This window comes from Palaemon carinicauda, chromosome 40 (genome assembly GCF_036898095.1).
Source record: "Palaemon carinicauda isolate YSFRI2023 chromosome 40, ASM3689809v2, whole genome shotgun sequence".
Taxonomy (NCBI): Eukaryota; Metazoa; Arthropoda; class Malacostraca; order Decapoda; family Palaemonidae; genus Palaemon; species Palaemon carinicauda.
In genome coordinates, this window is record NC_090764.1 from 42,260,927 (window position 1) to 42,279,490 (window position 18,564).

At 41.3% G+C, this 18,564-nt stretch overlaps 1 protein-coding gene across 3 annotated transcripts in view; it reads left to right on the plus strand.

The window, feature by feature from the left end:
• LOC137631738 (differentially expressed in FDCP 8 homolog) overlaps positions 1-18,564 on the plus strand; it is a 216,076-nt gene that overhangs the window by 94,477 nt on the left and 103,035 nt on the right. For all 3 annotated transcript variants that reach the window (XM_068363641.1, XM_068363643.1, XM_068363642.1), the window contains exons 5-6: positions 5,216-5,356; positions 10,490-10,652. In XM_068363641.1, coding sequence (XP_068219742.1) covers positions 5,216-5,356; positions 10,490-10,652 — 304 coding nt within the window. The remainder of the gene's footprint in view (positions 1-5,215; positions 5,357-10,489; positions 10,653-18,564) is intronic.

Below are 18,564 nucleotides of genomic sequence, written 5' to 3' on the forward strand. Positions count from 1 at the left end.
AGGGACCCTTTCATCACTGGCCCTGTTCGTCGAGCTAGGGAGACTCCACATCCGCCCTCTTCAATTCCATCTTGCAGCTCATTGGGACAAGGGTTCGACTCTCGAAGCAGTCTCTATCCCAATCACCCAAGAGATGAAGACCACTCTCCTGTGGTGGAAGAACAATCTCCTTCTCAGGGAGGGCCTATCGTTGGCTATTCAGACCCCCAATCTTCATCTCTTCTCAGATGCATCGGACTCGGGCTGGGGTGCGACCTTGAACGGACGGGAATGCTCGGGAACGTGGAACGAGGAACAGGGATTGCTCCACATCAACTGCAAGGAGCTACTAGCAGTTCATTTAGCCCTGCTGAACTTCAAATCCCTCCTGCTAGGCAAAGTGGTGGAGGTGAACTCAGACAACACCACAGCCTTGGCTTACATCTCCAAGCAAGGAGGGACCCATTCGAGGAGCCTATACGAGATCGCAAGGGACCTCCTCATTTGGTCAAGAGGTCCCAACCTCACTCTGGTCACGAGGTTCATTCAGGGCAATATGAACGTCTCAGCAGATCGCCTAAGCAGAAGGAATCAGGTCATTTCCACGGAATGGACCCTCCACAAGAGTGTGTGCAACAGACTTTGGACCTTGTGGGGTCAACCTACCATAGATCTGTTTGCCACCTCCATAACCAAGAGACTTCCGCTGTACTGTTCCCCTGTTCCAGACCCTGCAGCAGTTCATGTGGATGCTTTTCTACTGAACTGGTCCCATCTCGACCTTTACGCATTCCCACCGTTCAAGATAATAAACAAAGTTCTGCAGAAATTCATCTCGCACGAAGGGACACGGCTGACGCTGGTTGCTCCCCTTTGGCCTGCAAGAGAATGGTTCACAGAGGTACTTCAATGGCTAGTCGACATCCCCAGGACTCTACCTCTAAGAGTGGACCTTCTACGTCAACCTCACGTAGACAGGTTGCACCCAAACCTCCACGCTCTTCGGCTGACTGCCTTCAGACTGTCGAAAGATTCGCTAGAGCTAGAGGCTTTTCGAAGGAGGCAGCCAGTGCGATTGCCAGAGCAAGAAGGGTTTCCACTCGTAGAGTCTACCAATCTAAGTGGGAAGTCTTCCGGAGCTGGTGTAGAGCCAATTCAATATCCTCTACCAATACCTCTGTGACCCAAATAGCTGACTTCCTTCAACATCTTAGGAATGAGAGATCCCTTTCAGCCCCTACGATTAAAGGGTATAGGAGTATGTTGGCTTCAGTTCTCCGCCACAGAGGTTTGGACCTTTCTTCCAACAAGGACCTTCAAGACATTCTTAAGTCTTTTGAGACGTCTAAAGAGCGTCGTCTATCCACTCCAGGCTGGAACCTAGACGTAGTCTTAAGGTTCCTTATGTCACCTAGGTTCGAACCTCTCCAGTCAGCTTCCTTCAAGGACCTTACCCTCAAGACTCTTTTTCTCGTCTGCCTTGCAACAGCTAAGAGAGTCAGTGAGGTTCATGCCTTCAGCAAGAACATTGGTTTCACGACCGAATCTGCAACATGTTCTTTTCAGCTCGGATTCCTAGCAAAGAACGAACTTCCTTCACGTCCTTGGCCTAGATCGTTTGAAATACCTAGCCTCTCCAACATGGTAGGTAACGAACTAGAGAGAGTTCTTTGCCCTGTCAGAGCTCTCAAGTATTATCTTAAGAGGTCTAAACCTATTCGAGGACAGTCAGAAGCCTTATGGTGTGCCATCAAGAAACCTTCGAGGCCCATGTCCAAGAACGGGGTTTCGTATTATATAAGGCTTCTGATTAGAGAAGCCCATTCTCACTTAAAGGAGGAAGACCTTGCATTGCTGAAGGTAAGGACCCACGAAGTAAGAGCCGTAGCTACTTCGATGGCCTTTAATAAAAACCGTTCTCTGCAGAGCATAATGGATGCAACCTATTGGAGGAGCAAGTCAGTGTTTGCATCATTTTATCTTAAAGATGTCCAGTCTCTTTACGAAAACTGCTACACCCTGGGACCATTCGTAGCAGCGAGTGCAGTAGTAGGTGAGGGCTCAGCCACTACATTCCCTTAATCCCATAACCTTTTTTAACCTTTCTCTTGAATGCTTTTATTGTTGTTTTTATGGTTGTTACGGTAGGCTAAGAAGCCTTCCGCATCCTTTTGATTTGGCGGGTGGTCTATTCATTCTTGAGAAGCGCCTGGGTTAGAGGTTTTGTAGAGGTCCTTTAGTATGGGTTGCAACCCTATATACTTTAGCACCTTTGGGTTGATTCAGCCTCCAAGAGGAACGCTGCGCTCAGTAAGGAAGACGAACTTAAAAAAGAGGCAGAGTAACGGTTCAATTCGACTTCCTTACCAGGTACTTATTATTTCATTGTTATTTGAGATAACTGTTATATGAAATATGGGATACTTGGCTATCCTTTAATCTTGTACACTGGTTTTCACCCACCCCCCTGGGTGTGAATCAGCTACATGATTATCGGGTAAGTTTAATATTGAAAAATGTTATTTTTATTAGTAAAATAAATTTTTGAATATACTTACCCGATAATCATGATTTAATCGACCCTCCCTTCCTCCCCATAGAGAACCAGTGGACCGAGGAAAAATTGAGGAGGTGTCAACAAGAAGTACTATAGTACCTGGCCACAGGTGGCGCTGGTAAGTACACCCCCTTCTAGTATTGTGATAGCTGGCGTATCCCTCCATAGAATTCTGTCGGGCAACGGAGTTGACAGCTACATGATTATCGGGTAAGTATATTCAAAAATTTATTTTACTAATAAAAATAACATTTTACATCATATATTCACCAGCGTTTAAAAAATATCATGATTTTTCTTTCGTAAAAATGTTAAAAAATCAATTCATTTGATTTAAATCTGATTTAAATTTTTTTTTTTATTTAGAGGATTATTTTTCAATAATACTTTTTTCCTGCTATGTATTATTTGTTTTAGTCCTGTGATGGTTTTTCTGGTATCAAACTTGATCAATATTAAATGAAACCATAGTTTGATATACTTTACTCAAGATTAGTTTTACTCTTAAAAACCAAAATTCATACTAATGATTTTATTGGAGCAGACAAGTTTTAGTAACAAATATATAAATACAGAGAAAATCAAGCAAAACTGTAATAAAAAAAATACAAATATACAGCAATAATATTTTACCATATAGTATACAGTAAGAAATAAAACTAAAAACCAAGGAATTCTCCATGTGCATACTATACTAGCAATGAAATTTGTAATTCCTATTACTGTTATTAAAAATATCAAGACCTTTATAATTTGTATAATTGCAACAACTTCAATTCTTAAGGGGCCCGGCCAGTATGCCTGAAAAAAATTAACAGATTTGTATGGCAATGGAGAATGTGTATATGAAATATTTTGTCAAAATTCCTCTTACTTTCATAGTTACAGGGTAATTAGTTAAAGTAAGTCAATAAACCAAAAACATTGATCCCTACTAAAAAATGCAGATTCCGTGATTCACAAGACAGGAAGTTTTATGATTATACCCTTCAGTGCTAGCACAAACCTCAGAGAGAGTACATGTTTGAATTTGTCCTCTGACATTCACTTTTTTTTATTATGTCTGATTTTCTTAGTTTCGGCATGAATTTCATCAGGCAAAAGAGGAAAAGACAAATTTAAACATCTTGCTAACATAAGGAAGAAGAAAATTTATCCTAATAAGAGTTCAGAAGTGGGTAATATCGGCGATAATTGCGGAGTTATTGAAGGAGAGAGAGAGAGAGAGATTTGTGGATGAAGGAGCGACCAGGAGCTTAAAGAAGCAAGATATTGAGCATAGGTATCTTCTTTTATGATTAAATTGTGATAAATGACATTGTTTTGGTTTATTAATAACCTAAAAGGAACATAAAATTCATAATAATCATGATTTATTCATATTATCTTTTGTAAAAATACAAAGAAAAACTTTGAACACCCATATCTCAAAACTATACTTATTGACCTTCAAATTTTATCTTCTCCCTTAGTTTTAAAGGTATAGCATTGAAATGTGGTATATAATATTAGAAAGACATTATAAAACAATAAAATAGAGCTCTTTTCCAATTTTTTTTTTCATATTTTGTTCTTGATTTTTTCCCCTGATTTATAGGGTTTAATATTTTACCATAATGAAAAAAATTTATATCTAGCAGAAAAAATTACTTTTAGAAAAAAACCTATTTCATTGGAAGTCTGCATCATGTCTATATAGGGTAGTAATCCCAGGTCTTAATATTAAGTATTAAGGGAAGTGCTAGAATTTGAAAAACACAAATTTTCAGGATATATCACGCAGGCGTCGCAAAACTGAAGGTCAGAGGCAAAACTCCTATGCAGTTTGGACATGTCCTAAGTCACCTTATTAAGTGGTGTGAATGTCAAAGTCCTGTCTTTAAAAAACGGCATTAGCCGGTTGGCCCCCTTAGGAACAAGTTTAACCGAAATTTTATAGTTATTAACTAGGATTTTTTTAATTTGTTGCAATATTTATAAATACTGTAGTTACTAGTGTAGGAAGTTTTCTCTTTTTCAAGGCAATTTCTGACAATATATTTAATTTTGATTTAGATAATTTTTTTACTCATTTAAATCAGTTTAAATCACTTGATTTAAATCAAACCTACCCTGATGTTCATAGAATTGGTCACTAACAATTAGGAAGTGATTGTACAGTTAATTTTGCTAGGAAAATCAGTTTTTATTTTGAGTAAAGGTAGATTTTTCAGTATAATTTGAGTAGTTTAGTTGTCATTCTTGTCTGTCAAGTTTACTGTACAATTTGCTGTACTGTACTATAATACTTCACATTATTACTTCATGATAATATGTTGAGTTATTGATATATATTTTTTATAATATCATCGATCTGCAGTTTTAAAACCAAACTTAGTGGATGTTTAATTAAAGTTAACTCATTTTCCTGGGAAAAGATGTACTTTATTTCCTTACTCTGCTGTGTTCCACTGATAGCATAGTAAATTCATTTATAATTCTGACGGTGATATTCTTAGATCTACAGTTATCTTTGTATGAGGTGTATTATGAAAAATGTTGTATCTATGACAAATATTACCTGTACTGTATACGGTGTTTAATACCGTAGTTTGTAAACTGTTAGTGGTTTTGAATAGTGTACTAAAACATTGTGATGCCCATTGTTTACAAAATTTTCAAGTGTCTCCAATATTACAGGATGGTTATTTTGAACAGTCCGTAGATGAACTTGAGGCAAGTGTAGAGAAATGTAAAGCTTTAATTCTGCAGTGCGAAGAATCTAGTACAAGACGACGAGCTCTCGTTCACAAATTGATAAAACTTCGCTTGAGAATACAGGTATGTATGTATTTCTTTATTGTGAAGGAAGTTCAGATTAAAAATAGTTTAGTTGTTCAGAAAATTTTGAAAGTTTTTATCCAGAGCATGACAGGTTTAAGGTTATACAGTGGTATCTTATTTTACAATTTTGATTTATTTCAGGAGTAAGCTCGTGAACTGAAAAAAAAATTTATCATAAAAAATAAAGGAAAATCTCTTGAAATGTTCCACACATCCAAAAATACAGATACCTGTATTGTACACTCACTTTTTAAAGTTTGTGATGTTATAAATAAGAAATTATAACCCCTAATATAAAAAAAATGAATGCAAATAGTAATTCACTATAAAAATTAGAAATATTAACAAGTTAACTTGCACTTTGCCTCTGAGGAGAGTCATGGCAGGCATACGGGAGACGAGGGAGGAGGAGGAGGATGAGGGGTTTACTGCTTGGAAGGCGAATCTCCACCCATGAGAGTCTCAGGCGATAATATTGGGAGTTTTCACATTTAAACGGTGTTCAATATCACTATCTGCATCTCTTAATTTATGCTCTCTTGACAGTTGGTTGTCAATCAGTTTTGACAAGGAACCTATTTAGAGAAGACTGCTTTGTCATTCTCTCTTTAATTTCATCATCTCTTACTTCGCACTTCATATTCCTCAGCCATGTAGCCTTGGATCTTCCGATTCTTCTAGTGCCTTGTGGAGCCCAGTTGAATATTTGGTAAACTATTCCCTCTTGGGGAATGCAAAGAGCATGCCCAAACCATCTGCATCTACCCCTCACTATGATCTCATCTACATATGACACTCATAATCTCTTTTATAGTTTCATTTCTAATCCTGTCCTGTCATTTAACTCCCAATATTCTTCCGAGGGCTTTGTTCTCAAATCTACAAAATCTGTTGGAGATTGTTTCATTGTCATACCATGACTCATGTCCATGTTGTAACACAGATCCCACCAAACTGATATATAGTCTGATTTTTTAATGTAATTTCATGTGATTTGATTTCCAAATTTTACTTAACCTAGCCATTGTCTGATTTGCTTTTTCCAATCTTTCATTAAACTCTAATTCTAAGGACCCTGTTCTTGAATGCTTAAATGATTCTACCTCATTAATCCTTTCTCCTTCCAATGATATTTCATCTTTCAGTCCATATTCCATTCTCATCATCTCTGTGTTTCTTCTATTTATCTTGAGCCCAATGAAAGATAAAAATGGATGGTTGTTGAAAGTAGAGGAGCCAAGGAAAAGGTGGTCTGAATATTATGAAAGGTTACTGAATGCTGAGGATAATAGGGAGGCAGATATAATTGTTGTTGCAGGTATTTAGGTGCCAGTGATGGGAGATGAAAATGAGAGATATTACAAGAGAGGAAGTGAAAAGAGTACTAGAGGAAACAAGAGCAGGAAAAGCACCTCATAGGGATGGTGAGAGGGCTGAGATGTTAAAGGAAGGGGGTGTGACTGTACTTGAATGCCTGGTGAGGTTGTTTGATATACGTTTTATATTGTCAATGGTACCATTGGACTGAGTGTGTTCATGTATTGTTCTGCTAACAAAGGTAAGGTAGGTGTACATGAGTGTTGTAATTCAAGGGGTATTAGTTTGTTGAGTGTGGTGGGAAAACTGTATGGTAGAGTGTTAATTAATAGGATGAAGAATGAAACAGAGGATGCAATCTTAGAAGTACAGGGTGGTTTTAGGAGAGGTAAGGGATGTAGGCCTATGAATCAGATATTTACAGTTAGGCAGATATGCAAAAGGCAAGGAGGTGTATGTTGCATTTATGGATCTGGGTAAAGCCTATGATAGAGTTGATAGGAAGGCCATGTGGAATGTGATGAGGGTATATGGAATTGGTGGAAGGTTATTGCAAGCAGTGAAGAGTTTCTACATAGGCAGTAAAGCATGTGTTAGGATAGAAAATGAAGTGAGCGAGTGGTTTCCAGTGAGAGTGGGGCTGAGACTTTGATGGAGTTGTGAGAGAGGTGAATGCCCTCGAGTACTTGGTTGAGGATTGAAACTGATAGACACAGGGATCATGAATGGGAGGTAAATCAGTTGTTGTTTGCTGATGATACTGCATTGGTTGCGGACTCGGAGGAGAAGCGGGGTCGATTAGTGACAGAGTTTGGAAGGGTGTGTGAGAGAAGGAGGTTAAGAGATAATGTTGGTAAGAGTAAGGATATGAGATGTACGAGAAGGGAGGGTGGTGCTGGGTTGAATGTCATGTTGAATGGAAAGTTACTTGAGGAAGTACAGTGGAACCTCTACATACGATTGTCCTAACATACGAATTTTCCAACATCCGAAGTAAAATTTGACCAAATTTCTGTCTTGACACCCGAAGTAATGCTCCAACATCCAATGTGGATCTTGTTTACGCCGGTAGGTGGTAGCATGTAAGAGGGACGCCATTGAGCGTTGAGTGCTCTGTTCTCTGTTCTTGTGTGTATCGTGTGGTTGTCCTCTGTTTGTCCTGTTATTAACAGTGTTTATTTTCTTCCTTTTCTCACATTTCCTTTTTGATTTTACCTATAATCATGGTGCCTAAGAAGCTAAGTTTCAGTACAGGTAGTGGTGAGAAAAGGAAGAAGGCAATTCTTTCATTAGAATTGAAGCAAGAAATTATAGAAAAACATGAGAGCAGTGTGCATGTGAGTGATATTGCTAAACAATATGGCCGGAATAGGCCTATGATCTCGAATATCATCAAGCAGAAGGCAGCCATTAAAGCAGATAAACCATCGAAGGGGATCACCATTATTACAAGACATTGTAGCAATACCCTGGAAGAGATAGAACACCTTTTGTTGATAGGGATAAAGGACAAAGATTGTTGGCAACGATCATTTGTGAGAAGGGCCAGCGTGATGAACAGAAAGAAAGAAAAAAGTGAAGCAAAGAAAACCAAGATAGCATTAACAAGCTCTTTTAAAAAGTCTTCTCTCTTTTTCTGTTTCTCTCTAAACATAGCATTAACATGTTCTTTAAATAAAATCTCTCTCTCTCTCTCTCTCTCGTTCTTCTTCGCTGTTATAGTGTTAGAGACGTCTATTATTTTTTTTCCGAGAGAGAGAGAGAGAGAGAGAGAGATAGATTAAACAAAAATGTGTTTAAAGTACATATGATTTTTAACAGTGTCAACGAGTTGAAAAACAATTAAATGTAACTAAGAAAGTAATAACAGCTAATCTGAATTCCTTTATTAACTAAAACAAATATTGATACAAACACACTCGTGTTCGTATGCACAAACACACACACAGGTGCAAGAATTGCTACGCAGTAAGAGACAGATGGTCGGGGAGGAGGTAGAGATGGTGACTGCGATAACGTACCGTAACTCGTCACTGAAAGTGATGAAAATTAAAAATCAAAAGAAAAAAATGTAAAAAATATGAAATATAGAAATAAAAAAAAAATAAATAAGCTAAGTTAGATTAAAGTTTCTGTAGTTTAAGTTACGGTACGTTATCGCAGTCACCATCTCTACCTCCTCGCCGATCGTGTCTCCTGTGTGTGTGTGTGTTTGCGCATACGCACGCGAGTGTGTTTGTATCAATATTTGTTTTAGTTAATAAAGAAATTCAGATTCGCTGATATTGTATTTTTAGTTAGATTTAATTGTCTTTCAACTCGTTGAAGCTGTTAAAAATCATCTGTACACAAGACATTTTTGTTTAATCTCTCTCTCTCTCTCTCTCTCTCTCTCTCTCTCTCTCTCTCTCTCTCTCTCTCTCTCTCTCTCTCTCTCTCTCTCTCTCAGAAAAAAATTAATAGACATCTCTAACACTAACAGTGAAGAAGAACAGAGAGAGAGAGAGAGAGAGAGAGAGAGAGAGAGAGAGAGAGAGAGAGACAGAGAGAGAGAGTATTTATTTAAAGAACATGTTAACACCATGTCTACCGTCTCGCCGATCGTCCGTCTCCTCCTGGCGTAGCAAATCCTACACCTGCGTTGGTCTGTCTCTAAGGTAAAGTGACAATAAAACACATTTTTTATTTATTATTTCTTTATAATTGTCTTTTTTACATGCTTCTTTCATATTATGCAGTTATGTTATTGTTATGTGTAATTATATGTAGTAATTTATTAAGGAGTTAATATAGGTTTTTGGGGTGTGGAACGAATTATACAAATTACAGTGTATTCTTATGGGAATATTTGCTCCAACATACGATTGTTTTAACATACGAAGCAGTTTCTGGAACGAATTAAGATCGTATGTAGAGTTACCACTGTAAATCAGTTTAAGTACTTGGGGTCTGGAAACAAATGTACGTCAGAGAGTGAATGTAGGATATAAAGTGTTGGGGCCAGTGAAGGGAGTGATAAGAAATATATATACAGTATATATATATATATATATATATATATATATATATATATATATATATATATATATATATATATATATATATATATATGTATGTATGTATGTATGTATGTATGTACAATATGTATGTATGTATGTATGTATGTATGTGATTGGGTTTAAGGTGATAGACAATAAGTCTTTTCGGCTTTTAATCCTGATGCCTGTTGGATGATTGTACTGAAATTAGTATGGGCTGGCAGGGGTCACTTGCCTCAGTTAGATAGGCACAGCACATCATAAAGAACTGTCTATCCTTTGTTGAATTTAGCCAATGAATCATCTATGTATTTAGTCAGTCTATGGAAAGTAAAAATGTCCGAATGAACATAATTTTAGTAATATTTTTTTAATTTTTACTCACCTTATGTTCATATAACATGCCCACCTTCCCCACTAACTTGTCATATCTAGGAAAATATCTATTGATCTAGGTACCATGTCCTCGACGTGAGCTGTCGGTTTCCTCCACCTGGCCCTGTCTCTAATTCCCTTTATCATGGAATAAGGAATGCTATTGAATTTAAACTGAAAAACATGAAACTGGTTATACTCTTTACCATTAACTACTAGATTATTTCATTACTTTACTAGGAGCATGTGTCTTTTGAAAGGAAAGAAAATGGGAAAATTCTTTATAAATTTTGGGGGTAAATATTGATAAACTAAGCTTCTGGAGAAGAAGCAATATGAACATCAGGCAAGTATAGAAATATATTTTTTTTTTTATAAAATTTATATTTTTGTTTTACAGGAGGCTAATGAATTTCAAGAAATAGCATCTTCAGGTGTAGTATGTCTAATGAATCATCACTTTCAACCTTTGAAGCCTCCATTAACAAGAGCATCGAAAGAATTTTGTGACCAATGTGCAAACATTATTTGGGGTGTAATCCATGTATCATATACATGCACATGTAAGTATATTTTTAATTCTCATATTTAGAATACCTTTCATTAGGGCTGATTATCATTTGAACACTATTAATGCTTCATCTTTTTCTGATAATGTTGAATATTGCAAAAAATGTTCAAGAGGGTAAGAAAATAGCTGATTTATCAAAATATAAGTTTTTCCTCTGTTACGTAGCTTCCTGTTTTGAAATAGTAGGTTGGCCAGGGCACCAGCCATCCGTTGAGATACTACCGCTAGAGAGTTATGGGGTCTTTTTGACTGGCCAGATGATACTACATTCTCTCTGGTTACGGTTCATTTTCCATTTGCCTACACGCATCCACACTGAATAGTCTGGCCTATTCTTTACATATTCTCCCCTGTCCTCATACACCTGACAACACAGATTACCAAACAATTCTTTTTCACTCAAGGGGTTACTGCACTAATTGTTCAGTGGCCACTTTCCTCTTGGTAAGGGTAGAAGAGACTCTTTAGCTATGGCAGGCAGCTCTTCTAGGAGAAGGACACTCCAAAATCAAACCTTTGTTCTCTAATCTTTAGTAGTGCCATAGCCTCTGTACCAAGGTTTTCCACTGTCTTGGGTTAGAGTTCTCTTGCTTGAAGGTACACTCGAGCACACTATTCTATATTGTTTCTCTTCCGCTTGTTTTGTTAAAGTTTTTATAATTTATATAGGAGACATTTATTTTAATGATGTTACTCTTCTTAAAATATTCTATTTTCCTTTTTTCCTTTCCTCACTGGATTATTTTCCCTGTTGGAGCCTCTGGGCTTATAGCATCCTGCTTTTTGAACAAGGGTTGTAGCTTAGCTAGTAATAGTAATAATAATAATAAAGATATTTTGACGAAGGAAAAATCTATTTCTGGGGAGAGACCTGTGGCGCCCGGGGAAAAGGAGTCCTTCTAATATACTTTTCTGATAAAACTTCCAATTATACCAGAGAAAGATAAAAGCATGGAATGCAGAGGTTACTACCCTCGCGCGAGCACCTTGTGCGTGTCGTGTATAAAGCAAAGGCGCGTGAAAGCCACTATTCACAGGCTGTCTTCCATTTAGTTAATTCCTTCGTCAAAAGGATGGGCCGATACAGAGGCACCAGCCAATCTACCAGAGTCCCGCCACCCACGCCCCGAGGCGAGCGCCATCTGAACAACATCCTTCTGTATTGGACATGATGGCTTGGAAAGGAAAGGGTGGGATCGTGCAAAAGAATAGGGAAGGGTTTCACCGGGCGCCACAGGTCTCTCCCCAGAAATAGATTTTTCCTTCGTCAAAATCCCTTTTCTGGGTCGACCTGTGGCGGCCGGTGAAAATGTACCAGAGAATGCCTTCCAAGCCCAATAATAATTAGTAATGAGGGGAGAGAAAAAACACCATGTAAGGAGAACCATATATTATATTAAGGTAAGTAAGCATGAATCATAAACTAGTCACCGGACATAGTGAGCGTAAGGCTAAACAAACATGATAACAAGGAAACCTCCGAGTATCAGAGCACAACAAGCAACAAAACTGACATGGCTAAGAATATCCCAACACTAAATTACGGTAAACACATTAAAAGTTGAAATCATCTTAACCTAATATGTAATAAACTAGGACTAACGAACCACCAAGGAAGCGGCGTCGTGGTGCGAGTGGCGGGTAGGAGGGAGAAGAAAAGAGATGGATGAAAGGAAGAACAAGAGATCACTGGGGAGAGATACGGCTCCCAGCTGCAACCGTTGGGTATTTAAGGGCCTGTAAGTTCTTTAGATAGTGGCGTTTGAAGACCATAGGAGATTTCCAACCCGTGTACTTTTTAAGGTCATCAAAGTCCATATTTTGGAAATAATTGATGGAGGTAGCTACTGACCGGATATCATGAGCATGGGGAAATGATCCCAGATTGGCTTGTTTAATGAAGTATAGGATCTGTTGCCTAATACCCTGTATGGAAATGGTACCTCCTTGTTCTCTGATAAACAAGGGGCCAGACGATCGGGTAGCAGTCCTGGCTAAAAAGGCCCTGAGAGTAGTGACTGGACATAGAGAAGTATCTTGGAGAAGAGGAATAATCTTCCAAGGGGACCACCTATTTTGGGGGTCTTCATTTTTAGCTAGGAACGCCCTGTCTGGAGAAAGAAGTACTTCACCTGAAGGGAGGAAATCTATGTTTTCTGAGTTTCCTGAGAGAGCTGCTAGTTCTGAGATTCTAGCACCCGAGGCCAAAGCTGTTAGAAATAAAGTCTTCCTAAGAAGAGTGATATAGGAGCAGGATTCGTTGTCCGTGTCGGAGGCAAGTTTGAGGACATCATTTAGAGACCAAGGGACCTTTTGTGGGCGAACCGAAGGTCGGAGCCTAGCACATGCTTTTGGAATAGACGAGAAATAAGAATCCGCCAGGTTAATGTTAAACCCAACCAGGAAGACTTTCTTCAAAGCTGACTTAATGGTGGTTATAGTGCTAGCTGCTAGGCCTTTGTCAAATATGGACCTAAAGAAGGAGATGGCTAAATGAGGAGTCATAACCGAATGGTCTGAATTCTTTAAGAAATCTGCTAGTTTCTTAACTGCCGAATCGTATTGGCGAATCGTAGAGTCCCTTTTGTCTGATTCTATGAAGAGGACATTATCCGGGTCGATGTTTGCATCCTTACGAGCCGCAAACTTCATGAAATCCACAGAGTTAGGGTTTTGGCTATCCTTGAGGAATCTGACACAGTCCGAGTTTGGACCACTTGGGTCAGTTTGAGGAATGGGATCTGGAAGGGACGGAGTTTCAACTCGAGGAGGAGAGGAAACCAACTACTCTTTGGCCAGTGAGGTGCCACTAAAGCCACTGCCCCGTGGAAGGAGCGGAGTTTGTGTAAGACTTTCAGTAGAAGATTCACTGGAGGGAATAAGTAGATCTTCTGCCAATGGTTCCAATCCAGGGCTAATGCGTCCATGGCATAAGCCTGAGGGTCCAGGTTCGGGGTCACATAACATGGGAGTTTGTGATTGAGTTGGGTCGCGAAGAGATCTACCTGGAGACCTGGAACCAGCCTGAGTATCCACCGGAAGGAGTGTATGTCCAGGGACCATTCCGATTCCAGTGGTTTTGTCCTGGATAATGAGTCTGCTATCATATTCTGGACTCCTGCTAGGTGAGTTGCTGACAGGAACCAGTCTTTGTCGGCTGCCAAGGCGAAGATAGTGACCAGGATCTGATTCAGGTTGGGTGACTTGGATCCCCCTCTGTTGAGGCATTGGACTACTGCTGTGCTGTCTGAGACTACTCTGATGTGGGTCGACCTCGGAGGAGAGATTCTCTTCAGGGTCAAGAACACTGCCATGGCTTCGAGAACATTGATATGGAACTGCTTCATGGCGGGTGACCAAGAGCCCTGAAACTTCTGATGTTGGGAGTAACCCCCCCATCCACTCAGAGACGCGTCGGTATGAATTGTCACTTGTGGAGAGGGGAACTGTAGAGGAACCGATTTGGAGAGGTTCCTCCGTTCGGACCATGGTCGTAGTCTCATTTTTAAGACAGAGGGGATCTTCGAGATCTTTTCTCTTAAAGGTATTGTCGCTCTCTTTCTCCAAACTCGATTGATGTCTTTGAGTTTGGCTTTTAATAGGAGATCGGTCAGTGAGGCAAATTGGAGAAGGCCGAGGATTCGTTCTGAAGCTCTTCTGGACACCTGTTTGTGTTTGAGAAAGTTCCTGACCTTGGAAGCCATCTCCCTTACCTTCTTGGGAGGAAGGGAGAGCCTGTGCTTTGAAAGGTCCCACCGGATGCCTAACCATTCGAAGTGGCTTGATGGTTGTAGGCGAGACTTTCGGAGATTGACTTGGAAGCCCAGTTTGGCGAGAAAGTGAATTACCTTCGACGTAGCTCTGTTGCATTCCTGGGTCGACTGGGCCCAAATGAGCCAATCGTCCAGATAGGCGATGATCTGTATCCCTTGGTTTCTGAGCTGTTCGAGCACCGTCTCCCCCAGTTTCGTGAATATCCTGGGGGTAATGCTGAGACCGAAGGGCATGACTTTGAATGCAAAGGCTTTCTTGCCGAGACGGAAGCCTAGGTAAGGAGAGAAGTTTCGAGCTACTGGGACATGATAATAGGCGTCGGTAAGATCGATAGAGGTGGTGATGGCCCCACGGGGAAGTAGGGTCCGTACCTGAGAGATAGTCAGCATACGGAACTTGTCGCAAAGGATGTAAGAGTTTAGTTTCGACAAGTCCAGAACTACCCTCAACGCCGACGAGTCTTTTTTCGGGACTGTAAACAGGCGGCCTTGGAATTTCAGGGATCGAACCCGTTTGATCGCTTTCTTCTTGAGTAACTCTGTGGTGTACTCTTCCAGGATGGGAGTGGGTCTCTGGAAGAAGGTCACTGGTGGGGGAGGAGATCCCTGTGACCATTTCCAACCCAAGCCCTTGGATATTATGCTGTGAGCCCATGGACTGAAGGTCCAATGGTCTCGGAAGTGCTAAAGTCTCCCTCCTACCGGCATCACATCATTGGGAGGGAGTGAACCTAGGTCCCCTCCCTCCACGGGCACCCTTTGCTTTAGGTCCGCCTCGTTGGCGTAACTGTCCTCTTCCTCTGAAGCTTCCTCTCTGGTGTCCACGAAAGGAACCGGAGGATTCGTAGGTAGGGTTGTATGCAGGAGAGGACATCCAAGAGGGGTTGGGCTGTGTACCAGGGGTAGCAGTGAGGTAGACTACTTGCTGAGGGGGAGCCGGTTGTTGAGAAGTCGAAGCAGAGGAAGACTGTGTCGACGAGTTACCCCGGACCGTCTTGTAAGGAATAAACCTCTGCTTCTTCTTGAAGAACGTCTGTTTCTGGGATTCGATCCTCCTTTTGGCTGAGAGACCCCACCTTACTTGCAAATTTTGGTTTGCCCTCGCCGCGTCCTGAAGAACCTTATCAACTTCGTTCTGAGGGAAGAGGTTCTTACCCCAGCAGGAGGACGCTATCAGCCTGTTCGGTTCATGTCTGATGGAGGCCTCAGACAGAACGAACTTCCTGCAACTAACTCGAGCCGACCAGAAGTCATGGAGGTCTATTTGGTAGGACAGCAGCAGGTTCTTTGTGACGACTCTGAACAGCGTTTCCTCTGGGTAAACAGATGCTAGGGACTCTATGGAGATGATGGAGTGGAGGGACCTAGCTAGTCTATTACGGGTCTCGAACTCAGTTTTGAGAAGACACTCTAGTAATCTGGGGAGCTTCTCAGAGAAAAGAGTAGAGGCACAGTCCGGGTCTAGCTTCCCCACTGTGAAGGTAGAAGACGCGTCATCCCAGGTTGCAGAGGTACCCGGAATAAGCAATGAGGTGGGGTCCGTCTCCTTGAGAGCCGGCATGGAAGAGCCTTCCTTGATGGCCTGTATTGTCAGCTCTGTGATTTTGTCTATGAGCGGCAAAGAGATGGAGGCCGCTGTCGTAAAAATAGTGTAGGCACCTTTGTGTGGGGTGAGCTTGGAGTTAATACACCCCCACTCTGATAGAGTTCTGGCCCAGATAGCCTGGGCCTGCTCTTTCGGAAATATCACTGTTTACTTCGGTACCTTGTCCATACGGACCAATGCATGTTCCTTTAAACGTACGAAGCCATTGAATGGGAATTCTAGCCCTGGGGGGTAGAACTCCAGGTCCTCTAGAGGGCGGGTGCCTATGCCCTCCAGAGTTAGGGAACCATCTAAGAATGGGGCATGCAAGGCAAACCGCCAAGGATTGTTTTTATCGAAGGGAGGTAGCTTCGATGCGTCTGGGACGGAAGGAGGAGGAAGCTGAGTTCCGGAGCGGATCAGAGTAGCCACCATATCCTTAATCTCTGTCATCGCCCCAGACTGATGTTGAATTTGTTCTCTGACAATATCCCTGACCAGTTCGATGGGGAAAACATCGCCCCAGGGTACCTGAAAGCCACCCGTTGGTGGTGTCTTGGATTTGGAAGGCTTGGACTTCTTAGGAGTCGTGGTTTTACGGGGAGCAATATGAATATCAGGAGCCGTCGAGGGTCCGGGGACCGGTGACGTGGATACTGGCAAAGCTGAAGACTTATAAGTGTGTAGTGGCTTCACCTTGGGTTGTACGGGGACAGAGGGATCCCAAGGAGAAGCCTTAGGCTTATCAAAACCGAGAAAGGAAGAGGTAGAAGAAGGAGTAGGAGAGAAAAGGGTTTCCACCAACTCGGCACCACTTACCTGCTCCCCCATGGGTTCTACGTCTATATCTAGATCTGCCACGTCCAGCGGTACGAGGGGTTCGTCCTCCGCGGAAATGGGTGCTCTGACTTCTTCAATTAAGGGGGCAGCAACTTCAGGAGAGACTGCTGCAGTAGTCGAGCCTGGGAAGAGACGGGAGGCCATGTCTCCATCGAGGAGATGGGGTGCGCCAGACGGGGCATTCCTGCCGAAGCCCGACACCCAAGGACGAAGAGTAGCCCTTGCTGACCGAAGAGAGTCATCATCGGCCTGAAAGATTTGTAGTGATTAGTGATGCAGGAGGGGGATTGCTCTCCAAAATATACCGTGTATGTCATATTAATGGCCAAATTACTGTCTGCCAAAGATAAATAAGGAACAAAAGGAAAAACCCACTTACATCATCGTTCAGTAGTATTGAGGACAACTCGTAACAGAGCGAGCACAAATCCGGGAACCAAACTATATACGGGGCTTGTCCCGGTTCCCGGATAAAGGGGATGGCGCAGTGTGCGAGGGACCGACAGAGGTCATGCCCAACGGGGTCGTTGAACGAGGCAAGGCATCCTTGGGCAGTACAACGGACCTTCTGTAAAAGAAAGGAGACATAAGTCTTGATGTTCCTTGAAACTCTGGTAAAGGGTTAAAACCCCTACTAACAGATCTTAGTTTAATGCAATATTGGTGCTAAAGGGAATTCAGTGAGAGCCGGAGCTCCATATTAAAACACTTTAAATATAAAAGCACCAGCAATGGTAATGGGGCTGTATCATTTTAAAAGTGATAATAATGAAATAAGAATAGATAATCTAAAGCAATCTGCCGACCTCGGAGGGTCGGGGAAGCAGTGACAGGCCCGTAAAATAAATATAAAACACAAGCCGTAGCTAAAGGCAAGGCTAATATAAGTGTGAAGTGTATTGGCGATCTCCGGTGAAGCCGGAGGTCGATGAAAGGTCCTGAATAATTCAATTGTGAATAATAATTCAATTGTGAAATTTATTAAACACAAGCCGTAGCTAAAGGCTAAGGCTAATATAATAGTAAAGCGTATTGACGATCTCCGGTGAAGCCGGAGGTCGATGAAAGGTCCTGAATAATTCTATTGTGAATAATAACTCAATTGTAATAACAAAGGATATTTGTGTGGATATGGCCGTGGCCTGAGACTGGAGTAAGGGCCACCGGAGGGTCGTATCTAAACAATATGAAGCCCGTCCCAGAGGGTTGTAAGTAAACAATATATATATATAACAATAGTTCCAAAGTCATTGAGAATCCCTCATGGTGGAGTAGAACTCAAGGCGGAGTGGAAAAATGTTCAGAACTACTCCCAAACCGTAACGGGGAGAGGACGGAACTCGGGACCTAAAAATAACGCCAACTATTGAAAAATAACCAAAAACTAAATAACTCGTAAGCTATCATACACCCGTAGAGGGAGGGGTGAGGGAGGGAGAACCCGTTGAACGCACAAAACAGAAAACGGGAAATCCGCTCACCCACCTGAGCTAAGAAAGAAAACGAGAGAAAGGGGTAACTCGTGACTGAGAACAGAAAACGGGAACCCCAATCTCTCGCTCCCTTGGTCACAAAATCAGGACTTAATAAGCACACAACACTATTATAAACGTATAATAATAAAATTGTAACATGAAAATAAGACTACGAACGAAGAATAGCGTCTGCTAAAACCTAAATTAAAGGGAAATAGTCGACTGACGAAC